Source organism: Arvicanthis niloticus, chromosome 13 (assembly GCF_011762505.2).
Source record: "Arvicanthis niloticus isolate mArvNil1 chromosome 13, mArvNil1.pat.X, whole genome shotgun sequence".
In the NCBI taxonomy this organism is placed as follows: Eukaryota; Metazoa; Chordata; class Mammalia; order Rodentia; family Muridae; genus Arvicanthis; species Arvicanthis niloticus.
In genome coordinates, this window is record NC_047670.1 from 74,459,175 (window position 1) to 74,482,284 (window position 23,110).

The 23,110-nt window shown below is 46.1% G+C and overlaps 1 protein-coding gene across 4 annotated transcripts in view; it reads left to right on the plus strand.

The window, feature by feature from the left end:
- The first annotated feature begins 4,057 nt into the window (after nt 1–4,057).
- The window catches only part of Atf1 (activating transcription factor 1), a 36,755-nt gene continuing 17,702 nt past the window's right edge, over nt 4,058–23,110 (plus strand). Inside the window, exons 1-2 of one of the 4 annotated variants that reach the window (XM_076912083.1) lie at nt 4,058–4,082; nt 10,906–11,004. In XM_076912083.1, the coding sequence (XP_076768198.1) occupies nt 10,912–11,004 (93 nt within the window). In that variant the 5' untranslated portion in view covers nt 4,058–4,082; nt 10,906–10,911. Of the gene's footprint in view, nt 4,083–4,520; nt 4,769–4,917; nt 5,196–10,905; nt 11,005–23,110 lie in introns of those variants that run through there. The other 3 variants (XM_034517366.2, XM_076912084.1, XM_076912082.1) reach the window with 3 other exon arrangements.

Genomic DNA, 23,110 nt, shown 5'->3' on the forward strand with positions numbered 1-23,110 from the left:
TCCCCTCAACCAGCCCCATCTTCAAGCATGTTACTTCAGAGGTTCCTAGCCGAAGTCCCCAAAGTCTGGGCAGAAAAAAAAAAAAATCTGATGGTACTCGCCTGACATCGGGCTCCTGTTCCAGTTCAATTAAAAGCTGGGACCACCCAAGCCGGAATCAGGCAATATCCAATGCCCAGAGACGCCAGACCTCTCACATTAATCAGCTCTGGGAAGCAGGGATTCTGAGTCCTTGCCAATCAGCAAGGAACACTCCCCTCCTTCTGGTCATGAAGCCCGTTCTAATGACTATCCGGTTCTAATGACTATCCGGTGCAGGATTTAAGGGAGGTGAATAAGTGAGTGGAAGACATCCATCCCACAGTTCCAAACCCATACACACTGCTGAGCAACTTAACACAGGACTATTGATTATGCTTAAGTGCTCATTCCCCCCACCACCACCACCACACACACACACAATGAAGGAATAGTTATCCCTGGAGACCAGTCACAGACTACAGATGACACTCAATGTAGATGGCAGTGACCAGATAGAGGGAAGCTGACCATACAGTCAATGACAGGACAGGGATTCTGCATTGGAAATAAGGAACCCTCAGCCTATTCCCACTCTGCAACCACACTGTAACCCCTACTGTTGCAGGATAGGTGCTGCCCCAAGAGAATGCTTGGTGAGCTTGTACCTAGGGGCTTACCCCAGGCATTTGTGGCCTGGCTGTAAATATGACAGAGGATTTTTGTGCTTTAGTACAGCTTGTACCTAGAGAGACTTATTACTCTGGAGAGGATGTCATCAACCAGCCAGCACCTCCAAACAGTCGAGGGAAAAGCGTGCCAAGGATGCTCATTTCTGCTGTGTTACTAGGTTCTCTCCTTGGCGTAGGGCTGGCCAGAGCTGATAGTGTAGGGACCTCGGCCCTAATACTCCAAGATAAAAATTACAAGGCCAAAAACAAACAAGAAACAACAACAACAAAAAAAATAAAATAAAACAACAAACAACAAACCAAAAAAAGAAAAAAAGAAAAGAAAACAACAAACAAAAGAAGAAGAAGAAAAGAATAACTACAAGGCCCCACAGATAGCAATAGATACAGATACAGGACATGAAAAAGTCTGTCACAACCTTGCAGGATTCCCTACCCTCCCGGGCAAAAGCAGTCTTACAGAAGACACCTAGGCTTGCTGCTCCTCCAGCAGGGAGGAGGACTCTGCGGTCTTAGTGTCCCAGGTGACCTTGAACTCAAGAGATCTCCTTGCCTTGATCTTGCCAGGAATAGCCACCACAATCCACCCCCTTGTCAACTTGACTATATCTGGAATGAACTACAATCCAGAATTGGAAGGCTCACCTGTGATCCAGATCTTGAGGCTGGGAGATACAAGTTTCTGACCTGGATCTTGGCCTGGAGATCTTGAGGCATAGTGGCTAGGAATCCCAGATCAAGGCAAGGAGATCTCTGAGTTCAAGGTCATCTGGGACAAAGCAAGTCCCAGATCCAGATGTGGTACACACCTTTAACCTGGGCCACACCTTCTGCTAGAGACCTACATAAGGACACTGGAAGAAGGAAGACTCTCTTCTTCACCTGCTTGTCTTGTGGGACTGAGCAACTGCTAGATGCTTGGACTTCCATTCACAGCTGCTGCTGACCATTGTTGGGGAGTTGGACTACAGACTGTACTTAATCAACAATTTCCCTTACTATATAGAGACTACCCATAAGTTCTGTGACTCTAGAGAAAGAACCCTGACTAATACACTTAGGTTCACATACACATTACACACACATTATATAATATACACCTTAAAAAATGCAAGTTCAAACTAAGCTAAAACTTACTCAGATTCAAGGCCTCTTTCCTTTGTTTAGTTATTAGCATTCAGCAGTGTGGTGAGTTTATCTTATTTCATAACGAGACTTGATCAGAATCTCTGTCTTGTCTCCATTCTTCGAGTCTCCTGCCCCTGCAGCCCCACTCTCTCTCTTGACCAGAGCACTTAGCCCCAAAAGTGTTGAGGCGAAGCGTTGAGGCAGAGTAAAGGCCTCAACAAAAACAGAAGCCTCGGAGTGACAGCATGCACAGGCTAACACTTTACACTGAAGACCGTGCACACAATGGAAGATGCTCAGCAGGGAATCTGTGCACAGCCACTTGTCTTCCAGACTGCATGCTGTGGACACGTGGGAGTCAGGGAGCAGCTTCATGGAGCTGGCCCTCATCTCCCACCTTTAAGCAGGGTCTTGAGGTCCAATGTATGTTGTCTCGCTTGTATAGCCAATGAGATGAGCCATCTCCCTCTTTCCTCTGCACACTTCTTTTTTAAAGATTTATTTATTTATTTTTAGTTTTTTTCGAGACAGGGTTTCTCTGTGTAGCCCTGGCTGTCCTGGAACTCACTCTGTAGACCAGGCTGGCCTCAAACTCAGAAATCTGCCTGCCTCTGCCTCCCAAGTACTGGGATTAAAGGTGTGAGCCACCACTGTCCGGCTTAAGATTTATTTTATTTATGTGAGTACACTGTTGCTGTCTTCAGATACACCAGAAGGTGGTGTATCTGAATCAGATCCCATTACAGATGGTTGTGAGCCACCATGTGGTTGCTGGGAATTGAACTCAGGACCTCTTGAAGAGCAGTCAGTGCTTTTAACCTCGGAGCCATCTCTCCAGCCCCTCTGCACACTTTTTTTTTTTTAAGTTTCATTTTCAAGAATATTCCAAAGTTTTAAAAATTCCTTTTTAATGAGCAGATAAGGTAACAGGTCCCCCTGTGCATATCTGTAAGTGGTTTCTGTTGCTCCCTTTTCTCTTTTATGAGGCAAGGTGTCATGAGGTGGAAGCTGATGTTCTGAGCCTCACACCTTTACCCCCCAGGTGCTGAGACTTCAGGTGAGTGCCACCACACACAACCCAGGGATTCTCTCAGATATTTTTTCATCCTCATCTTTATTTTAAATTATCAGCAGGGCCTGGGGGTTAAAGGTTGAGAAGGTTTCTCTTGCGGAAGTCCCGTGTTAGGTTTCCAGCACGCATTAGACAGCTCACAACTGAACAGAATGAGGACATGGCTGTTCCAAGGTATGGTTGAGGAGAGAAGGCTTTGAGTGCAGATGTGAAGGAGAGTACAGTCAGAGGCATGGGGAGAGTCCAGAGCAGGGAGACAAAACAGACTGACCAGAGCCTTGATAGGGGGCAGAGCAAGCGTCGAGAGAGGGAGAGAGGGGGAAAGAGTAGAGGCGGGGAGCCAAGAGAGCTGGCCAAACTAGCAGGTTTTTATAGGAATCAGAAGCTGAGGGAAGGGAGTTGAAGCTCCTCAGCCGGGGGCTTAGGGTAGGGGGTTGGTGTGTGCTGAGAAGAGCAGATTGTGAGCCTGGCTGCCAGCGTGTGCTTTGGCATGCTAATACACACCACAGTTAGCCATTTGTCTTGGGTTTCTTTGGAACCTGACAAGAACCATTTGTAATTCCAACTCCAGGGGATCCAACACTCTCTTCTGGACTTTGAAGAAATCTGTGCACATACCGTGCCCCCTCTGCCACACACACACACACACAAACACAATTTAAAATAATATATTTAAAAAGCAAAACGCTTGAAAGAAAGGATGAATGTATAGAAGAGTTTGGAGGGAGGAAAAATTGAAATATTATACTCTCAAAAAAAAAAAAAACTTTTTAAAAGTACTGAGTTTTGGAACGACTGCGGCTGGACCCTGCTGTTCAGGCAAGGCTGGTATCTAAGCTTTCCCCTAACCTTACTTTTGTTGGCCTCTTTCTGTGTAGACATTGACTTAGTATTGTAATTTCCATAGTTGTTTGAGACAGGCTTTCTTTGTATAGCCTTGCCTGGAGCTTCCTATTTAGATAAGAGATAGTCCAGTGTCTGCCGACTCTGAGTGCTAGGGTTGGAGGCACAGGTGACCACGCCTGGCAATTTCCATAAATTTGATATCCTGACTCAAGAGAGGTTGGGTAATTAGCATAATCAATCAAAAACCCGGTACTTCTGATTTAAAGGTAGTCATCACTTTTATCTTAATTGGGCAAGGTTTGCTGGATCACAGTGCCTGGATTCTGGTAAGTCCTTCTAACGCTTCGGTTTTAAATCACACCATGTGGTCTGAAGGGTCAAACCCAAAGCCTTCACTCGCCCAGTTAGTAGGAGGGAAGGTGTCGGATACAACCTGACAAGACTTTTGAGATGCACTTTGTAGGGGTAATGTTAAAACAAACAAACTAGGACGCCCTGGCAGAACACTGCAAGGGACCTGATAAACCCCCCGGACGAAGGTCAACTCCCGCAGAAGGGCACTACGATGGCACCTTAGGGTTTCACAGATACGTAAACTGCTGAGTCCCAGCAGTGCTACGCGATGGGGAGCAGCCAGGAGGCCGCGCGACTGTCCCGAGACTCCCGGGAGCTCCTTCACTGCCCTCGCGCCGGCACGCGCGCTCCCGTGGGCTCGCCAAGATGGCGGCGCCCACGTGAGCACGCGGTGACGCAGCACGCCGGCCCGCGCAGGCCCCGCCCCCCAGCCCCCGGCCTGTGCGGATCATGCCGCCTGCGACGCCCCTCGCGGCCGAGAAACGGTAGCCGAGACGGTTGGCTCTCGAGTTACGCGCTTCCTCCGCGCCCCGCCGACCGCTGGGACCCGCGCCGCCTCGCCGCCGTGCGCGGCTGGGAAGTGAGGAGTGAAGTCGGCGCCGCCTGGGACGGGGGAGTGGAGCTTCCCGCCCCGGGCAGCGGCCAGGCGGCTCCGCGGGTGAGCGGGGCGCGGCGGGGCGCGGGGCGGCCCGGGCGGGAACGCGGCGCCGACGGGGACGCAATGGCGGCCACGCGCCGGCCGGGGGTCGCGCGCGGCTTGCGGTGGGGGAGGGGCGCGGGGGTGGGACCGGCCGCGCGCTTCCGGCCGCGCGCCTCCGGAGCGTCCGGGCGTTGTGCTCCGCTCGCCGGGCGCGCTGTAAGCGGAGCTGCGGGTCCCGCCGCGCTCCTCTGCCCGCGCCGCATGGAGGCGGGAGGAAGAGCCAGGCGGCGGCCTCCCGCAGGCTACAGACGCCTCGGGCTCCAGCCTCCATGGCGGGGAAACCGAGACAATCCGCCCGGTGGTGGGCCGCCGTGCTCCTCTCTGCTTCCGGGAGTCTCGCAGCCGGGTGCCTGAGTTGTGGTAGAAACTTAACGCACGAGTCTCGGTAGCCGCCTTTTCTTTTTGAGACGGGATTTTTTTCCGAAGAGTTCTAGACGTGGTCGCCGTGCCCGGTTTATGGTAGCCTTTTTAGTTTTGCCTGAGACAGGGTCTACCAATTGGCATATATATATATATATATATATATATATATATATATATATATATATATATAGAGAGAGAGAGAGAGAGAGAGAGAGAGAGAGAGAGACAGACAGACAGACAGACAGACAGACAGACAGAGACAGACACTGACTGAGAGAGACTGACTCCAGATTGGCCTCAAAAACAGCTTTTTTTTTTTTTTTTTGCGATGTATTTATTGCTGGGTATGGTAGCACATGCCTTTATTAATCTCAGCTCTTCGGGAGGCAGAAGCAGGCCGATCTGACTCTGATATCTACAGAGCGAGTTCCAGGCCTGCCAGTCCCAACAGTGAGACCTCATTGTTTTTATTGGCGTGTATGTGTATCTACTTAAGTTTATGTGCACCCCGTGCCTGCAAGTGCCTGAAGACGCCAGAGGGTGTCTGGTCTTCCGGAACTGGAGTTAAGAGTTTGGGAGGAATTGGCCCTATGTTCAATGAAAGAGCAGTAAGGGCTCCTAATCGCTGAGCCATCTCTGCAGCCCAACCTTAGCTTTTGGGTTCTTGCTATTTCTAGTTTGGGAACAAGCCTTATACTCGGTGTAGCTCAGTTTTGCCAAGAACTCCCAGCAGTCCCTCTGTGAAGAGTTTTGGGCCACAAATCTTCAAGGGCCTCTTGAGGTCCGAGACCATTTCAGTATAGATGTGGGAGGGATCTTTGTAAAAGTGGCCTCACTTGTGATAAGAGTTTGTATAGTATTTATGTTCACAAAATGCTTTTACTCTGAAAATTTTGTTGCCAGTATACATATTTTGTTTGGAATGCTAGTTGTCCCCCCCCCCCCCCCAACATACAGCAATTACAGTTTTATCTCCATTCCATTGTAGCTAAGCAGGACAGTGTTTGCCCAGCACACTTCACACTCAGCGTTTGGAAACAAAACAGGAAAGTCTGGATGCCCTAAAGTTAAATGTGACAGCTTGTAAATAGTTTAGTTCTCCCTGATTGTTTGCTCCGATAGGACTGCAGTAGTACATGCCACCAGTAGTAGATGGGTAGTAAAGTTAAAAAACAAAAAACAAAACAAACAAACAAACAAAAAACAAATATTCTGGCAAGGTATCACTGAGTTTCAGTTGTCTATCGCTGTGAGTTGCCCTCCCGGTGTCTACAGCGAGGGTGGAGTCTCTGAGGATATCTCCTTAGCCGTTAGAGGATCAGTCTTAGTTAGACACAGCTAAGTAAGCACGTAGGTTTTGTTCACGGTGTTAAATGGGAAGGCATGTGCTGATTAGCTTCCGAGGGCTTACATTCTGGTGGAGAGACAGAAAAGCAAGACATTTCAGTAGGTGCTGTAAGAAGAGGGAGAATGTACTGGGGTGCACAGTCAGCTCCTAGACCAGTCTAGGGAGGCCATCAAGTAGGTTTGCCTGGAAGAATAAATCATAGAAGCAAGCCTCACAAGGAGGAAGACTAGCATGTATGAAAGCTTCGTGTGAGAAGCCAGGCACATTTGAGGATCTGAGAGCCATTGCCTTGTGACTACTAGTTGTGGAAATGATGGGGATTGGGGCCTGTCCCCAAGCTTACCACAGCTCAACATCTTTTTCTTTTTTTCTTTTTCTTTTTGATTATTTTATTTATATGAGTACACTGTCGCTGTCTTCAGACTCACCAGAAGAGGGCGCCAGATCCCATTACAGATGGTTGTGAGTCACCATGTGGTTGCTGGGAATTGAACTCAGGACCTCTGGAAGAGCAGTCAGTTCTCTTAACTAATGAGTCATCTCTCCAGTCCCCACCCCTTCCTTTTTTTTTAAACATCTTTTTCAAGGAAGGAAACTAAGACCCCTTTTCCTCACTCCCCAGCTGAGGAATCTGTACTTGATATTTACTGCCCACTGGTGGCAGTCTCTGCTTGCACTGAGCACACATTAGTCCAGACAGGCACCTCTCTGCCTTTAGCGAGCTCAAAGCTGGGAGCCGGCCAGGCTGGGGTAGTGAACACAGCTGTTGTTAAATAATCTAGAGATAATGTATGTGCCGGGCAAGGTAAATGTATGAAATAGGACCTGGGCCAGGCACATGCCTTTAATCCCAGCTCAGGAGGCAGAGGCTCTCAAGATCAAATCAGCCTCCTGCCTCTCACCCACAAGAAAGAAAAAGAAAACCACAGGACTTGGAGCAGTCAGGAGTGGCCGTGAGAGGTGTTGCTGGGACAGGGGGTAAGAGGACTAGGCTCTGGGGCCCACAGGCCTAGCTTCAGGTTTTTGCGTCTTATCCTAAGTAAATACAGTTTCTTTGGGTCTCCATTATCACCACAAGAACAAATCTCTTGGTATTTCACTTGGAAAGTTGCTTTCTTTGTGGGATTTATTAAAAGCACCTTGCCTTGGCTAGGGATCTAGCTCAGATAGTTGCCTGCTCTGTAGAGGACCTGGGTGTGGTGGCAGGTTCTGCTTAATGGTCGGGAAAATCAAGAAAGGTCATGTTCTGCTAGATAGCAAGTTTTGAGGCCAACCTGGGCTGTAGGAGACCCTGTTCTAGGAGGCAGTGCCTGGCCTTTGGCAGCCATCTATAGCCTGCTGACTTCTCAGTTTCCAGTGTCTTGTTGGTGATGCATTTGGACCTCATTTCATTGCCTTCCTGATTCTGCCCAACTCCACATCATCTCGTGACAGCTGCCCAACTCCGCATCATCTCGTGACAGCTGCTACTTGGAACTTAATTGTTTTTATAGAAAATGTACACATAAAGTCTATTGTGTTTAAAAGGTGTCATTTTGAAAAGCAGACTTTAGTCAAGCATGGTGGAACACACACCTATTGCCTTGGCCTTAGCACCTAGGAGGTTGAGGCAGGATTACTTCTTAGCCAGCCTGGGCTTTAAGATCTTGTCTAAAAAACTCAGCCATATTTAAAATTTTAGGAAAAGTCAAGAAAGGGTCTAGAAACAGTGTATTTACTGCTTTTCAGAGGACCCAGGCTCAGTTCACAGCACTCATGGAGACTCACAGGTGCCTGTAACTCTAGTTCCTGGGAAATCCTACGCCCCACACATACACATGCAGGCAGAGTACCCATACTTATAAAATACATCTTTTTTTTTTTTTTTTAAGTGTATTTGCAGTTGATAATGTCAGAAAACAGAACAGGTATTGTTTGTTGCTTACAGTGAGGAAAAGGTTTGGTTGACTGATTTTTGTTTTTGTTTTGTTTGTTTGTTTCAGTTTTTTTGAGACACGGTTTCTCTGTGTAGCCCTGGCTGCCCTAGGAACTCTTTCTGTAGACCAGGCTGGCCTCGAACTCAGAAATCCAGTGCTCCCAAGACATGTGCCTGCTACCACCTGGCTTTGATTATTTAAAAAAAAATTATAACATTTTATTTTATGTATGAGTGTATTGCCTGCATGTATGTTTTATGTTATTTGTTTGTTTATTGAGACAGGAGCTTACTATCAACCCTGGCTGGCCTGAAACTCACTGTGTGAATCTGAGTAGCCTCAAACTAAAAGAGATCTGATTGCCTCTACCTCCCGAATGCTGGGACTAAAGGTATACACCACTGTACTTGGTCTTTTCTCTTTAATTTTTTTTTTAATTTTATCTTATGTATATGGATGTTTTGCCTTCAGGTGTGCCTGTGTGCTATGTGTTTCTCTGGGAGCCAGAGAGGCATCCCAGATCCTCTTGGACTAGATCCCCTTGGACTAGAGTTGTATATGGTTGTGAGCCAAGATGCCTCAAAGAGCAGCCAGTGCTCTCAATCCACGAAGACATCTCTCTAGCTTGAGATTAAGAATTCTTAACTTGTCCAGCAGGGGTGGCACACACCTTTGATCCCAGCACTTGGGAGGCAGAGGCAGGTGGATCTTTGAGTTCGAGCCCAGCCTGGTCTACAGAGTGAGTTCCAGGAACAGCCAGGGCTATGCAGAGAAATCCTGTTTCCAAAAACAAAACAAAACAGATCTCAACTTTTTGCTTCCTGGTATGTTTTCAGTGTTGGAGGAAAAGGGGTAATGTCATTAGTCAGTGGGGACAAAGCCAGAGCCACTGTGTTCTTATTAGAGGGCTTACTACTAGAACAGAAAAAAACAGCAAGTGCTGACATGGATGGGGAGGGACTGCAGCTAGAATTCTAATGTGTTACTAGGAACATGAACCCGATCAGATGCCATTTAAATCAGTACCTCAGGTGCACAGCAGAATAATTGGATGATCTAGCAGCTGTTTTGGCTACACATACAAAGAGAATGGAAAGCAAGCTCTTTTTTTCTTTGTTGTTTTAAGACAGGGTCTCACACATAGCCCTAGCTGTTCTGGAACTTATGTAAGCCAGGCTACCTACAAACTCTTAAGAGGCAGTTCTCAACCTGGGAGTTGAATGGCTCTTTCACGGGGGTCCAATATCAGATATCCTGAATGGTCACATATTTACATTATGATTTTTTTCCCCTTCCCTTTTCCCTCTTGCTCCTGCCCCACTCGCTCCAGCCCAAAGGGTTTTTTTGTTTTGTTTTGTTTTGTTTTTTTAATATGTAAGTACACTATAGCTGTCTTCAGACATCCATTTGAGGGCATCAGATCTCATTACAGATGGTTATGAGCCACCAAGTGGTTGCTGCGATCTGAACTCATGACATCTGGAAGAGCAGTCAGTGCTCTTAACTGCTGAGCCATCTCACTAGCCCCCTACATTATGATTTATCACAGCAAAATTATAGCTATGAAATAGCAACAAAGATAATTTTATGGTTGGGGCCACCACAACATGAGGAATGTATTAAAGGGTCACAGCATTAGGAAGGGTGAGAACCACACTGGTCTGAGAGATATACCTTTGACACCATGCCTGGCAAAAGCAGGTCTTTAAGAGATAATTGTTATCCATGTTTATAGCTCAACTATTCCCAGCAGTCAGGAGATTGAAGCAACCCAAATATTTGTCAGTAGATGGGGGTAAACAATGTGGAATACATTCCAGGGAATATGATTCCGACTTACAACCATGACAACCCTGACAGGAGCTATGGTTGAATTGGGTTCTGTATGCCAAGTGAAGTTGGGTAGCCACAGACAGACTCGCTCTGATTGACCTTGTGGGATGTCTGTAGAGCAGTCTTAGTAGAAACAATAGTTGCTGGGCGTCTGGAGGAAAAGGACAGTTATTATTGGATGAAAAGTCTGGAAGTTAGTTGTTCAACGGTGAATGTAGTCAACACAGCTGAACTGTACTTTGAAGATTTTACTCGTTGGTTGGTTTTTGTTTTCTTTAGTTTGGTTTTTGAGACAGGGTTTCTCTGTGTAGCCCTGGCTATCCTGGAACTCACTCTGTAGACCAGGCTGGCTTCAAACTCACCAAGATTTGAGTACTGAGATTAAAGTCGTGCACCAATATTGCCCAGCTATACCTGGCTTTTTTTCTTTTCTTTTTTTTTTTTTTTTTTGGTTTTTCGAGACAGGGTTTCTCTGTATAGCCCTGGCTGTCCTGGAACTCACTGTGTAGATCAGGCTGGCCTTGAACTCAGAAATCCGCCTGCCTCTTGCCTCCCAAGTGCTGGGATTAAAGGTGTGTGCCAACACTGCCCAGCTATACCTGGCTTTTTCTGACTGGGTTTTTTTTTCCTTTCAGTTGATTATGGAAGATTCCCACAAGAGTAACACTTCAGAGACTGCATCTCAGCCTGGCTCAACAGTTCCAGGAACTCACATTGCTCAGATAGTACATCAGGTAAAGCAAAAACTAGTGAGTACTGAGCTAGCCAGTGGTGTTCACAAATGAATTTTTAGTCTCCTACCACTAATGTTTAGAGAGCTAGCACAGAGATCTTGAAATGATGTTGTTTAAGCAGGAGAGAGACCAAAGCATCTTTGAAAGACCTTTGTTCCCTTCTGTTTATATTTGGGGGGGGGAGGGTCAGGGAGAGGATGCAGGTTGACCTGAAACTCACTATATAAACCAGGGTGCCCTTGAACTCCCAGAGATCTGCCTTCCTCTGTGCTAGGAGAATTACAAGTGTGTGTCACTGTTTCCAACCTGGCCCTGAATTCTTGATCATCCTCTTTTTACCTAGTACCAGAGTGCTAACATTACAGTCCTGGAATAACAGGCAGATACCCAGCTTGAACCAGCCTCATTTCAGCAAGGTTATGGGAACATATTAAAATGTTCTTCCTGCCAAGTATAGTTATTAGAGAATTCAGCTTAATTGACAGGTATTCATGTTCAGACTGAAAATGTCAGCTTTGGAGTTATAAATATAAATTTTAATATAAACTACAATTATGGGGCAACTTCTGGCTTCTACCTAGTGCATAGAAAGCTGAAAAGAGTCTTGCTTCTACCTCAAACAAGAGTAAGCTCAGTACTCTACAGGCCACTGACCTCTGAGACCCACAGGAATTCAGGGTGGGTATGACTGGCCTGTGGATGTCACACCAGGAAGAAGTCAGCTGCATTGAAGACGTAGCCCAGGCTAGCCTCAAACTCACTGTATAGTGAAGGGGGCCTTAATTAAACTCCTGATCTTTCTATCTTTGAGGTATCTGCTGGGATTGCAGGCATATGTAACATTACATAGCTATCAAGTTTAAAGTTGTTTACTCATGTATCTTTTGGGGTGTGAGTATGCAGATGCCATGACACATACAACTCGGGATAGCTAGCAACATGAACAGTAGGTGGCATTAGGGCTTATCAGACTTGATACAACTGAAGAAAGGATCGGTGAACATGAAGGTAGGCTAGTGGAAAATGGAGAACAGAAAAGGGAGGACAGAAGCAGAGGAAAACATCCGGGAACTCGGGGCAGTATCTGATTTGAGTGGTCACAGTGTAGATGAGGTTCCTGGGGTATGGTTTTAGTCAGGAAGAGATAACAGATCTAACTTTTGATTTGACCATTCATATGTAAATGTCCTTTCTGCTTTCTAGTCGGTGTATTTGGTGCTGCTGATAATGTTGGCTGACTTGTCTTCTAAGTCCAGGAAGGCTGTGATGTGCCATATAGAGAAAATACATGTGTCAGATAACAGAAATGAACTATAATGCTTTTTACTGCCAGTCAGTGACCATGGATTAACTATATATCAAATGAGGTAACTTGACTGTTAAAACTAGGTAGTTCACTGACCAATGGATACACTTGGAAGACGGTGTATTTACCTAGGAGCAGTAGCTTATTTTATGTGATAATATAACTACTGCAGACAAGAATAGTCTGTTAATTTATGTGTATGTATAGGTGCCCGTGAGGTCCAGAGGTCTTTGGTAGCCACCATATAGGTGCTAGACACAGAACCCCCCTGCAAGAACAGTGAGCACTTTTAATTTCTGACCCATCTATTTAGCTTTGAGACATTTGTTTTTTTTATATTTAACTTACTTATTTTGTGGTGGGGCAGGGTACACTGCCGCAGCACAGTTGTGGAGATCAGAGGACAGCTTCTGGGAGTTTATTCTCTTTTTTTTGTCACGTGGGTCCTAAGGATTGAACTTGGGTCATCAGGCTTGGTGGCATGTGCTTTTACCTGGGGGCCACCTCACTGCCTTTCCTCAAGGAATTCTGCTTACAAAAGGAGGTAAGAATGACTTGTCTGAGGTGGTTTTAGTTTATAGAGGCAATGTGTCCCTTAGAAACCTTCTGTTTGCCCATGATTGTGTCCTGTTGAGCATTGTGTCACAACAACAAGAAAGTAACACCCCTCCTCTCTTCCCTTTTCTCCTCCTCTCCCCTCTGCTTCCCTTTTCCTAGTGATTGATCCCAGGGCCCTGGGGTATTAGGCAGGCACGGAACCACTGAGCTGCATCTTTAGCCCTGGAAGGTTTTGTTTTCACTGTCACTTGTTATTTTGACGTGAAAGCACTGCACAGAGGGGCCTAAAACTGTGACCTTCCTGTTTCAGCCTTCAAATCTGAGATAAGATTTTGTATATATGTGTGTGTGTGTGTGTGTGTGTTTATTTGTATGTATGTTTGTGTGTCTATGTTTGTGGGTGAGTGTACAGTGCCCATGGAGACCAGAGGTGGGCATTGTATCCCAAGATCTAGAGTTAGAGGTTGTAAGCCCAACCTGCTCCTGCCCGGAGCAATGTGTCCCTTAGAAACCTTCTGTTTGCCCATGATTGTGTCCTGTTGAGCATTGTGTCACAGCAACAAGAAAGTAACTAAGGATCATTTGTGCTTCTATTAGAATTTAGGATTGTTGGGAGGCAGAGGCAGAGGCAGGCAGATTTCTGAGTTCGAGGCCAGCCTGGTCTACAGAGTGAGTTCCAGGACAGCCAGGGCTACACAGAAAACCCCTGTCTCAAAAAAACAAACAAACAAACACCCCAAAAAAACCAAAAAAGGGAAATACAACAAATATATAGAGAGAGACATTCCATAAGTTCTGTGACTCTGAAGAACCCTGGCTAACACGTTTTGTTTTGTGGGGTTTTGTGATGTGTTTATGAGTGCACATATATGTATGTCTGTGGGCCAGAGGTGAACAGTAGCTGTTGCTACTCAGTTGCCCTCCACCTTGTTATTTGAGCCAGGATTTGTGATGAAGTCTGAGACCCACTTCTCAGTGTACACTGGCTGACCCGCAATCCCAGGACCCGCCGGCTCTTCTGCTGCATCCGTGGGGTTTCGGGCACACGCCAGTGCTCCTGCTGTTTTATGTGGGTGCTAGGGTCAAACTCAGAACTCCCCAGAAGGAGCAGTGACCCCCTTTAATGCTGAACCATCGCTTCAGCCCCTGCTTCAGTTTAGACTCTGAAGTGTCTTTGTTGGATTTCTCACCTGTGTTGCTGGCTTGTCAGTTCCTGAGTTGGATTCTTTACTCCATTTGTCTGCTTCTTTTTTATCATCTTTGAAGCAGTCATTTTAGGGACTTACTGTATTGAGTTTGGTAATGGAGAAGTCTTGTAGCACTCACATTTCCTTTCCTTTTATGGTTCTCTCAGTGGCTGTGACGGCTCATCTGGTTATTGATAGAGCTCCTCCAATTTTATTTGGATTTTTAAAAAAATTGTTTAGTTTTAGTTTTTGGAGACAGGGTTTCTCTTGGCTGTCCTGGAACTCACTCTAGATCAGGCTATCCTCAAAACTCAAGAGAGCTGCCTTTCAAGTTCAAGGATCAAAGGCATGCACCACCACTTCCCAGTTGACTCCTTTAAAGTATTTAAGCACACACTTATGAATGCACACTGGTCTTTTTTATGTACGTATGTATATATATGTCTGTGTATGTATGTTAATACAGGTGCCCTCAGAGGTTAGGGGAGAGTGTCAGCATCTGGATCTGCAGTGTAGATGGGTAGGTGATGCCTGAAATGGGCACTGGCAACCTATGTTGGATTGTCTGCAATAACGGGTAGTATTTTTAACCTTTGAGCCATCTGTCTAGCTGCTCCTCAACCCCTACCACAACCTCGCTATTTTTAATAAACATCCTTTGGAGAGCTACACAGTCTCAGAAAATAAACCACAGTAGTGCCACACTCAACCACTCTTTAAAGATAAAAAGAAATGTCTATAGGCGGTGGTGGCACACGCCTTTAATCCCAGCACTTGGGAGGCAGAGGCAGGCAGATTTCTGAGTTCTAGGCCAGCCTGGCCTACAGAGTGAGTTCCAGGACAGCCAGGGTTACACAGAGAAACCCTGGGGGGGTGGAGGGGAGAAGGGGAGGGGAGGAGAGAGAAGAGAGAGAGAAAGATCTTTAAAATCAGTTGAAGCCATCTATAACAGTCAACACCATAGTGGGGAAAATGCTAAGGAGGAACACAGCCGGTGCACAGTGAACTGTCGGGTCAGGTTAAAGTTGTTAGAGGAAAGGTGAGTGTAGTGAGGGAGACAGGGCCACGCAGAGGAGTGGAGAAAAAGCCAGGTTATATAGAACGTAAGAAGCTGACAGCACAGTAAGGAAAAGGAAGCATGTGAGAACTGGGGGCCGGCTTAGTCTGCTGCTCTTTCAGAGGCCCTGTTCAATTCTACCAATTCCAGTGGTGGTTGAGAATTGTTCATATTTCTAGAGGATCTGATTCTAGCCTCTCTGGGCACAGACTTGCATGTAGGCAAAAGACTTATACATTTGAAATAAAATAAAAATATTTTTTAAACGTTTTTGAAATGAAAATGTATATGAATAGATGAACATAAACATGTTAAAATGTAGCCGCCCACGGCCACAAGTCAACTGGATTCACCTGAAAGGGAGGCTGGGAATGAAAGGGGAAGGAGGCCGAGAAGACATGAGGCCAAGACAAAGTTCTCTGATCAAGGCCCAAAGCTTTAATGTTCAGCTCTCAATTTAAAGGGGAAGACCCAACCCACAACCCCTCCTGGTTGCAGATGGGTGGGATAATCCATAGTCAGTTCCAGGTCATGGCTGGAGATGTCTCAGGGCAAGCCCAGGGGCAGTTCTGCTGTGTTCTGGGCAGCCAAGGTGGGTAACTCCACCTAGATCCCGTCACTTGACCTTGCTGTGGCAACCAAGGTCTCTCAGTCCTGCTCATTGGGGGGAGAGTACATTAAAACACTTAAAAATATTACTTTAGCTGGAGAGGTGACTCAGTAGTTAAAAGCACTTTCTGCTCTTGCAGGGGATCCAGTCTTGGTTCCTAGCACCACCTACATAGTGGTTCACAGCCATCTATAACTCTGATACCAAGCCGGGCAATGGTGGCGTACACCTTTTAATCCCAGTACTTGGGAGGCAGAGGCAGGCAGATTTCTGAGTTCTAGGCCAGCCTGGTCTACAGAGTGAGTTCCAGGACAGCCAAGGCTATACAGAGAAACCCTGTCTTGAAAAACAAAAACAAAACAAAACAAAAACAAACAAACAAAAACTCTGATACCCTCTTCTGATTTCTGAGGGTAACAAGTATGTACAAAATGCACATATATCAGGCAGACATACACATAAACAAAGTAATTGGAATTGAAAGTTTTTAAAAAGCTGGGCATGGTTGCACACCTTTACACCCAGTACCTGGGAGCCAGGGGCAAGTGGATCTCTGTAAATTCAAGGCCAGCCTGTACTACAAAGCAGGTTCCTGGCCAGCTAAGGTACGTAGTGAGATCCTGTCTCAAAAATAAACAAACTACTAGACATAATAAATACAGGAAGACCTGGAGTGGGGAACAGACCAGGCCTTAGAGCAGCCCTTCTGGGCGCTCTGGTTCTACAGTGTGCTGGTAAAGGACATGGACTGAGGCTAACATCCTCTTGTCTTTTGTACCCTGTAGCTGGGGGCTGAGCTATCTTCACTCTATCAGGAATCTCCCCTGGTTACACTTAGTTTTGAGGCCTGTGTGCAGGGCAGGTTTTTCTATGCCCAAGACACTCCAGTTCCTACCTATCTTGGGTGGCTGATGTCTAAGCCAGTGCTGTTTCCCGGCATGTTGGGCAGTGGAGGAAGCAACAGCATTGAAATCCAGACTCTCCGTCTTAAAAGTTCAAAAACCAGTGAGCATTAAACATGCAGCTAGAGGGAAGGATCTGCTCATATCCAAGGCTCCACCTAACTCAGTTTCAGAATTCATAGAGCTCCTGGTGAGACTCCAGGGTAGACCAGTGGCTCCAGAGTTGGGCTGTCTCCTGGTCTGTGGCTTGTGGCTCTGTAAGCCTCAGGGTCTCTGACTAGTGAGTTTTCTGTTTTCAGGCCTCCAGAGTAGTAGTTTTTAAAACAGTAAGTTCTTTTAAGATGGCTCTTAGCCACTGTCCTTTTGAGTCATGTGAGTTACAAACTGGATCTTCCTCTACAGTGCTGACTGGTCACACTGGAAGAGTCACGGTGGAACCACGTGTCCCAACCGACTCAAGACTTAGGAACCGATAGCTTGTCCTGTAGGTAGAACTGCCATTTTCTTTCTGCCCATCCCCCAGCTTTTAGATGAGCCCCCCCCCCCCAACCCCTGCCCGCCCTCAGGGAGCAAGGAGCCGGTGCCCTCCTTTTTACTGGGTTGCTCTAGCTCCTCTAGTTCACTGCTGCCCTGGTGTCTAAGCAGTCTTTCTAAGAGCCTGTCAGTTGTTCTGACTGTCACCTGGAGCAGTGTAATCCAGCCATTCCTTACGTACAAGTCCTGTGGCTGTGGTTGGTTGTAGGGCGCATACATGTGCTGTTAGATTGGCAGGTGGCAAGCTTCTAGCCCTGTCCTCAGCTTGCTTCTATAGTTGCTGTTGGGAATAAGTGGCCTGTTCCTAACTCTGGCATTGTTTCTCCTTTGGCTATTCTTCCTATTTAGTGTTTACTGGAAGTCATGTGGTATACCAGACTGACCTTGAAAGTTGTCCAGGCTGCCCTTGAGTTTCTGCTCCCCTCACTTGAGCCTCCTGAGAGCTGAGATTTTTGTGATGTGGCACTGATGCCCTGCTCCATCTGCTTTTCTTTCTTTTTTAAAATACACTGAGGACTAATACCCTTTTATTTTATTTAAATATTATTTATCTAATGTATATGTGTACACTGTTGCTGTCTTCAGATAAGCCAGAAGAGGGCATCAGATCCCATTACAGATGGTTGTGAGGCACCATGTGGTTGCTGGAATTGAACTCAGGACCTCTGGAAGAGCAGATAGTGCTCTTAACCTCTGAGCCATTTCTCCAGCCTTCCATCTGCTTTTATAATCTTCTTTCTTTTTAGCTGTTTTGCAACTTTTGTTATTTTTTGATTTTGAAGTTCTTTTCATTCCATTATGGGTCATTAGGCCTCTGTGAGCATATGGATTGTTGTCCACTCCATGCTGCTGCCCATCCACAGCGGCCTGAGCTCTTACAAGTCTTCACTAAATAAAGCTTGATTTTTGTCTTCATCAGAGGAAAAAACATTTCATGATTAGTTAATAGAATGCAGTGTAGTTTATTATTTAAAAAAAAAAAAAAGATTTTTAAGGGCCACCAAGATGGCTTAGCTAGTAAAGGCGTTTGCTGCCAAGGTTGGCCTGGGTTAGTTTTCAAAATAAACAAAAAATGTTTAATGAATTGTTTAAAGCTCAGCGATGCTAACATGAGACAAGAAGAAGGCCCTGCAGGCCGCAGAGAGCCTTGTGCCGTGTCCTGACGGCAGTCAGATGGAGCAGCATGAATGTCAGGCCTCTGACCTGTGCTGCACCGTGCCCTACAGCAGTCAGATGGAGTAGCATGAATATGAGCCGTAGTGACCTATCATTAAAGGGCTGCTAAGAAATGTAAAGGTGATGATGTAAGACCCTGAGGGCCGCCTGGCAGGATTACAGGAAGGCAGAAGTCCAGACAGAAAGTTAGGTAGGATGTCTCCACTAGAACAGAGTTCTCCACACAAGGGTATGTGCCTTCAACTTACAGCTGGTTCATTGCTGTCTTAATATTCTTATTAAAATAATGTATCTGAGAGTGGGCAGTGGTGCTGCACACCTTTAATCCCAGTGCTTAGGTAGTAGAGGCAGCTGGATCTCTATGACTTTGAGGACAGCTGGGGCTACACAGAGAAACCCTGTCTGGGGAGTGAAAATCTGAGAAAGAACTGTCTTTATGTTGGCAACCTTCACAACAAATGTTAACCACACTGGAGTCTTGATTCTCCTCTGGAGGAGGCTTCAGCAGGCACCAGAGTTGCAGCCTCTTCCTCCTCTCATACCACAGTCCTCACTTTCTCTCCCACTTGTGTATCTGTAACATTTCCCCTTATCTTTAGTTTAAGCTTCACTTTTCTGACTTCTGAAGACTTTCCCTTATCTAACATGGAGTCTCTCTTGTCTCTTTCCCCATCTTTCTGTGAGGGGAAGGGGAAGGAAAAGGCCTTGGTCCACAGGCAAATGGTAGTTTATAAAGGTAAAGGGGGAACCCTGTGTCAGGATGAGGTGGTTAATTTTGTTTGGACATGTTAGGGCAGCTAAAGGGAGCTTTTGATTGCTGGATTTCCAATAGTTTGATATCTGGATCTTGGTGACTATCTTTCAGAATGTAATCTTAACAAGGCAGAGGGAATGGGGGAAGGGCAAGGCTTGCCAGAGCCATGTTTGTCATGCTCGGAGCGGCAAGAGCCTTTCACTTAAGCTTATACATTCTCATATGATGTCATTCCTAAAGGCCCAGGTTACACTTGGAGCAATTGAACAAAGATAGGAGTTTACACATTCGCCACTTAGGTAGACGGAGGTTTACACAGTAAAGCCACTGCTAGAGCTCATTTATTCTCTTTCCTTTGTTGCTGTTTTTTGAGACAGGGTTTCTCTGTGTAGCCTTAGCTGTTCAACCTTACCTAGAATTATTATTTAAGAACACTCATTTTGTTCTTTTCAAATAGTTGTTACCTGGGGTCAGCTTGCCCATTTGGCAGAACTGTGCTTTTCTCAAGAAGAGAACTAGGAAATATATGGTAGCCAGGACTTAAGATTGGTTGTGATCAATGTTGCTTTCAATCTGCCCATTAGAGGCAGGTTCTTTGGGGATGGGCCTAATGGTTGGTCAGCCTTGATGAACAAACATTTACACCCTAGATGACAGATTGTGCATCTCTCTGGGCTTGGCTGGTATACTTACCACTCATCTTTGTGGTGTTTTGGAGACAGTGCTCCCCTTGGCTCAGTTGTGCTCCGTGTGGTCTAGCGTCACTTAGGAAGTCCTTTATGGCATCAGCTCTCCTCTACATCAAGTGTAAGCATCTGATCAGCCGTGTCTGATGGTGGCAGTCTCTCCTCTGGGTCTGATTTTGCAGCCTTTTCTTCTGCTTCTCATTCTGGTGCTTTATTGTTTACTGGCTATTAAGCTTTAAAAATAACTGTTGGGAACTGTTTAGTTCCAGGGAGATAGCTGTATTTCTTGAAGCTGCTCACTATACAGACAGGCTTAGAAAGAGTCTAGAACAAGAGTTGTCATTGCTCAAAACTGGGAGTTGAGTCTGTCTCCTTTGCTCTGCCTTGGCTGTTGTAGTCCTCACATGCTCTCTCCATGACTGAAAACAAGATGCTTTTATTCTGCACCTCTCCTTCCCCACCAACCCTCAGTATGTCCTTTGAAACTTTTTTCTTAAGGTTTCCTTTCCAGACAGTTTTTAAGCAGGTGTCAGTGCCATACAGTAAAACATGTGTAGTGTAACTTTTTAACCTGTGTGTTTGTGATTAGCTATGGAGGTCTTAACTTTCTAAACTTTCTAACCCGAGCCAAGCTCAGTCTTCTATAAGTTACCCCCTATGTGCAGACAACTCAGAGAGGGCACCCTGAGAATGGGGAGTTTGTACCCTACTTCTTTATACACCCTCAGGTTGCTGTAGTGTGGCCCTGTGGAACTAGAAATCAGGCTGCAGGGCAAGTTGCATTGTAGAATTTCTGATAATGGGGCTGGAGAGATGGCTCAGTGGTTAAGAACACTGACTGCTCTTCCAGAGGTCCTGAGTTCAGTTCCCAGCCACCACATGGTGGCTCACACCCATTTGTAATGAGATTTGGTGCCCTCTTCTGGTGTGTCTGAAGACAATGGCAGCATGTTCACATACATAAAATAAACAAGTCTTTTTAAAAAAATAGAATTCTGATACACTATAGTGAAATTAGAAGACATTGTGTGGGCAGACATTTTATGCTTTAGAAGGTGAGAAATAAAAAGGTTTTGTAGACAGGATGTCACTGTGCAGCTCAGGCTGGCAAGTTTGCTAGGTTTGGGGATTACAGACCCATGTCATCATGCCTGGTGGTACTTGCATGAAAGACCTCTGAGTCTTAGCAGCATAAGAAGGCAGGTCCCTTCCCATGGTCAGATGCAGGGCTGTCTCTGAAGTTCAGACCTTGCCCACCTCCCTCTTACCAGTAGAGAGCTCCTCTTCTCTGCTCTCCCAGTTTTACCTTCTGGATGCAAGGATGTCGGGGTGAGCCGCTGTTAGTCAAGGTGCTGCAGCCCTCTCTCCCTCCTGAGCACAGTGACTGGCAGTGCTGTCCGAGGAGTGTTTTGTTCTGTGTGTTTTGAACCAGAGGCTGGCTGTGTGGCTGAGGTGACTTGAAGCCCTTTCTGCTGAATGTCACAGGCTGAGGGCAGCTGTGCTCTCTGCATATATTGAGAGTATTGAAGGTTTCTCCTCCTGTTCGTTGGTGATGTCATTAAGGAGAGATATTTAGTGTCTTACTTTAGAAATTATTTTCTTGAGTTTAGTGAGAGAACCTGAAGCAAACCTAGTGGGGGACAGACTGACAGTGGCTGAAGGTTAGGATTAGAAACAGAACGTAAGGCCTTTAATCCCAGCACTCAGGAAGCAGCGGCAGGTAGATCTCTGTGAGTTCGAGACCAAGCTGGTCAATGTAGTGAGTTCCAAGACAGCCAGGCTACATAGTAAGACTCTGGTGGGAGATAGTAGGGTGGGACTGGAACATCCTCCGGTGCCTGATTCGTGAGCATGACAGTCATCTGGGTGTCACTAGCTGCTAGTTGCCCTCAGTTGTAGACCTACTGAGAGATAGGAAGCATGGCTCCGAGGGTCTTTGTGAACTCATGAGACACTGGGGTGGGTGGTTCTCTTTGAGACAGGGTCTAGTTAGCCCAGACTGGCCTCAAAATGATGGTCTCCCAGCTTCCTGAGTTCTGGGGTCACAGGAATAAGCTGCCATTGGCTAGAATCGCTCATTGAAGGGGATGATTAAAGGTGAGACAATCCCTATGCAAGTGTGTTGCCTGCATGATAGTCTGATGGAGGCTTTAGACAGACAGCAAACAAGGCACAAAGAGAAGTCAGGTGCCATAATCCAGTTTTAGGAGAATGTTAGATATTTTAATTCATTTTAAGAGTTAAAAATATCCGGGCAGTGGTGGCGCACGCCTTTAATCCCAGCACTTGGGAGGCAGAGGCAGGCGGATTTCTGAGTTCGAGGCCAGCCTGGTCTACAGAGTGAGTTCCAGGACAGCCAGGGCTACACAGAGAAACCCTGTCTCGAAAAACCAAAAAAAAAAAAAAGAAGAGAGAGTTAAAAATAGGGGCTGGAGAGATGGCTGAGCAGTCCTGACTGCTCTTCTAGAGAACTTGAGTTTAATTCCCAGCACCCACATGGCAGCTCACTGTCTGTAACTCCTATTCCAGGGGATCTAACACCCTCACACAGTCATACATGCAGTCAAAGCATTGATGCACATAAAATTTAAAAAAAAAAAAAAAAAAGAGTTAAAAATAGGCTAGGTGGTGGTGGTTCACACTTTAATCCAGCATTCTGGAAGCAGAGGCAGGCAGATCTCTGAGTTCCAGGGAAGTGTGGTCTACATAGCAGGTTCCAGGACAGCCAGAGCTACACAGAGAAATCCTGTCTCCACTTAAAGCTTGGTTCTAAAAGTTTAATAATAGTTAATGTTTACTTGTATCTACCATATAAATGTATAAATATAAATGTATAAATGTTCCATATAAATTCCTTACATACATTGGTTCATTGTGAGGTGAGACAGTGCTGACTCCTACCTGGCACCCCCACCACCTAATTTCTGTCCTTGCAGCAGCAGCCTCTGACACAGGTGTTTGCTCTTCCCACTCCTGCTACCTTCACCACTTTCCTGAAGCAGCTAGCTTGCTTGGCTCTTGTCTCCTGATCTCTTCTTACCAGTATATTAATATGAAAGCATTCATGTCTTTAAGGGTTCCAAAGAGCTTTGCCTTTTCCTATGTACTTTCACTGAAAGAAGCTGCACAGTGTGGCTGCAGGGGCAGAGCCCTGGTCCTCTGGAAGAACAGTTCAAGCTCATTACTTCTGAGCCCGGCCCCCCATCCCCTGTCTTCCACGTCCATCACATCTAGCACAGACCAGATCTGTAGGCTTATGTATTCAGCTGTAGGTCTCTAATAGGCTTTTCAGACTCAGCATGTGTAAATATGGTACAGAGATCAAAATTGTCATTT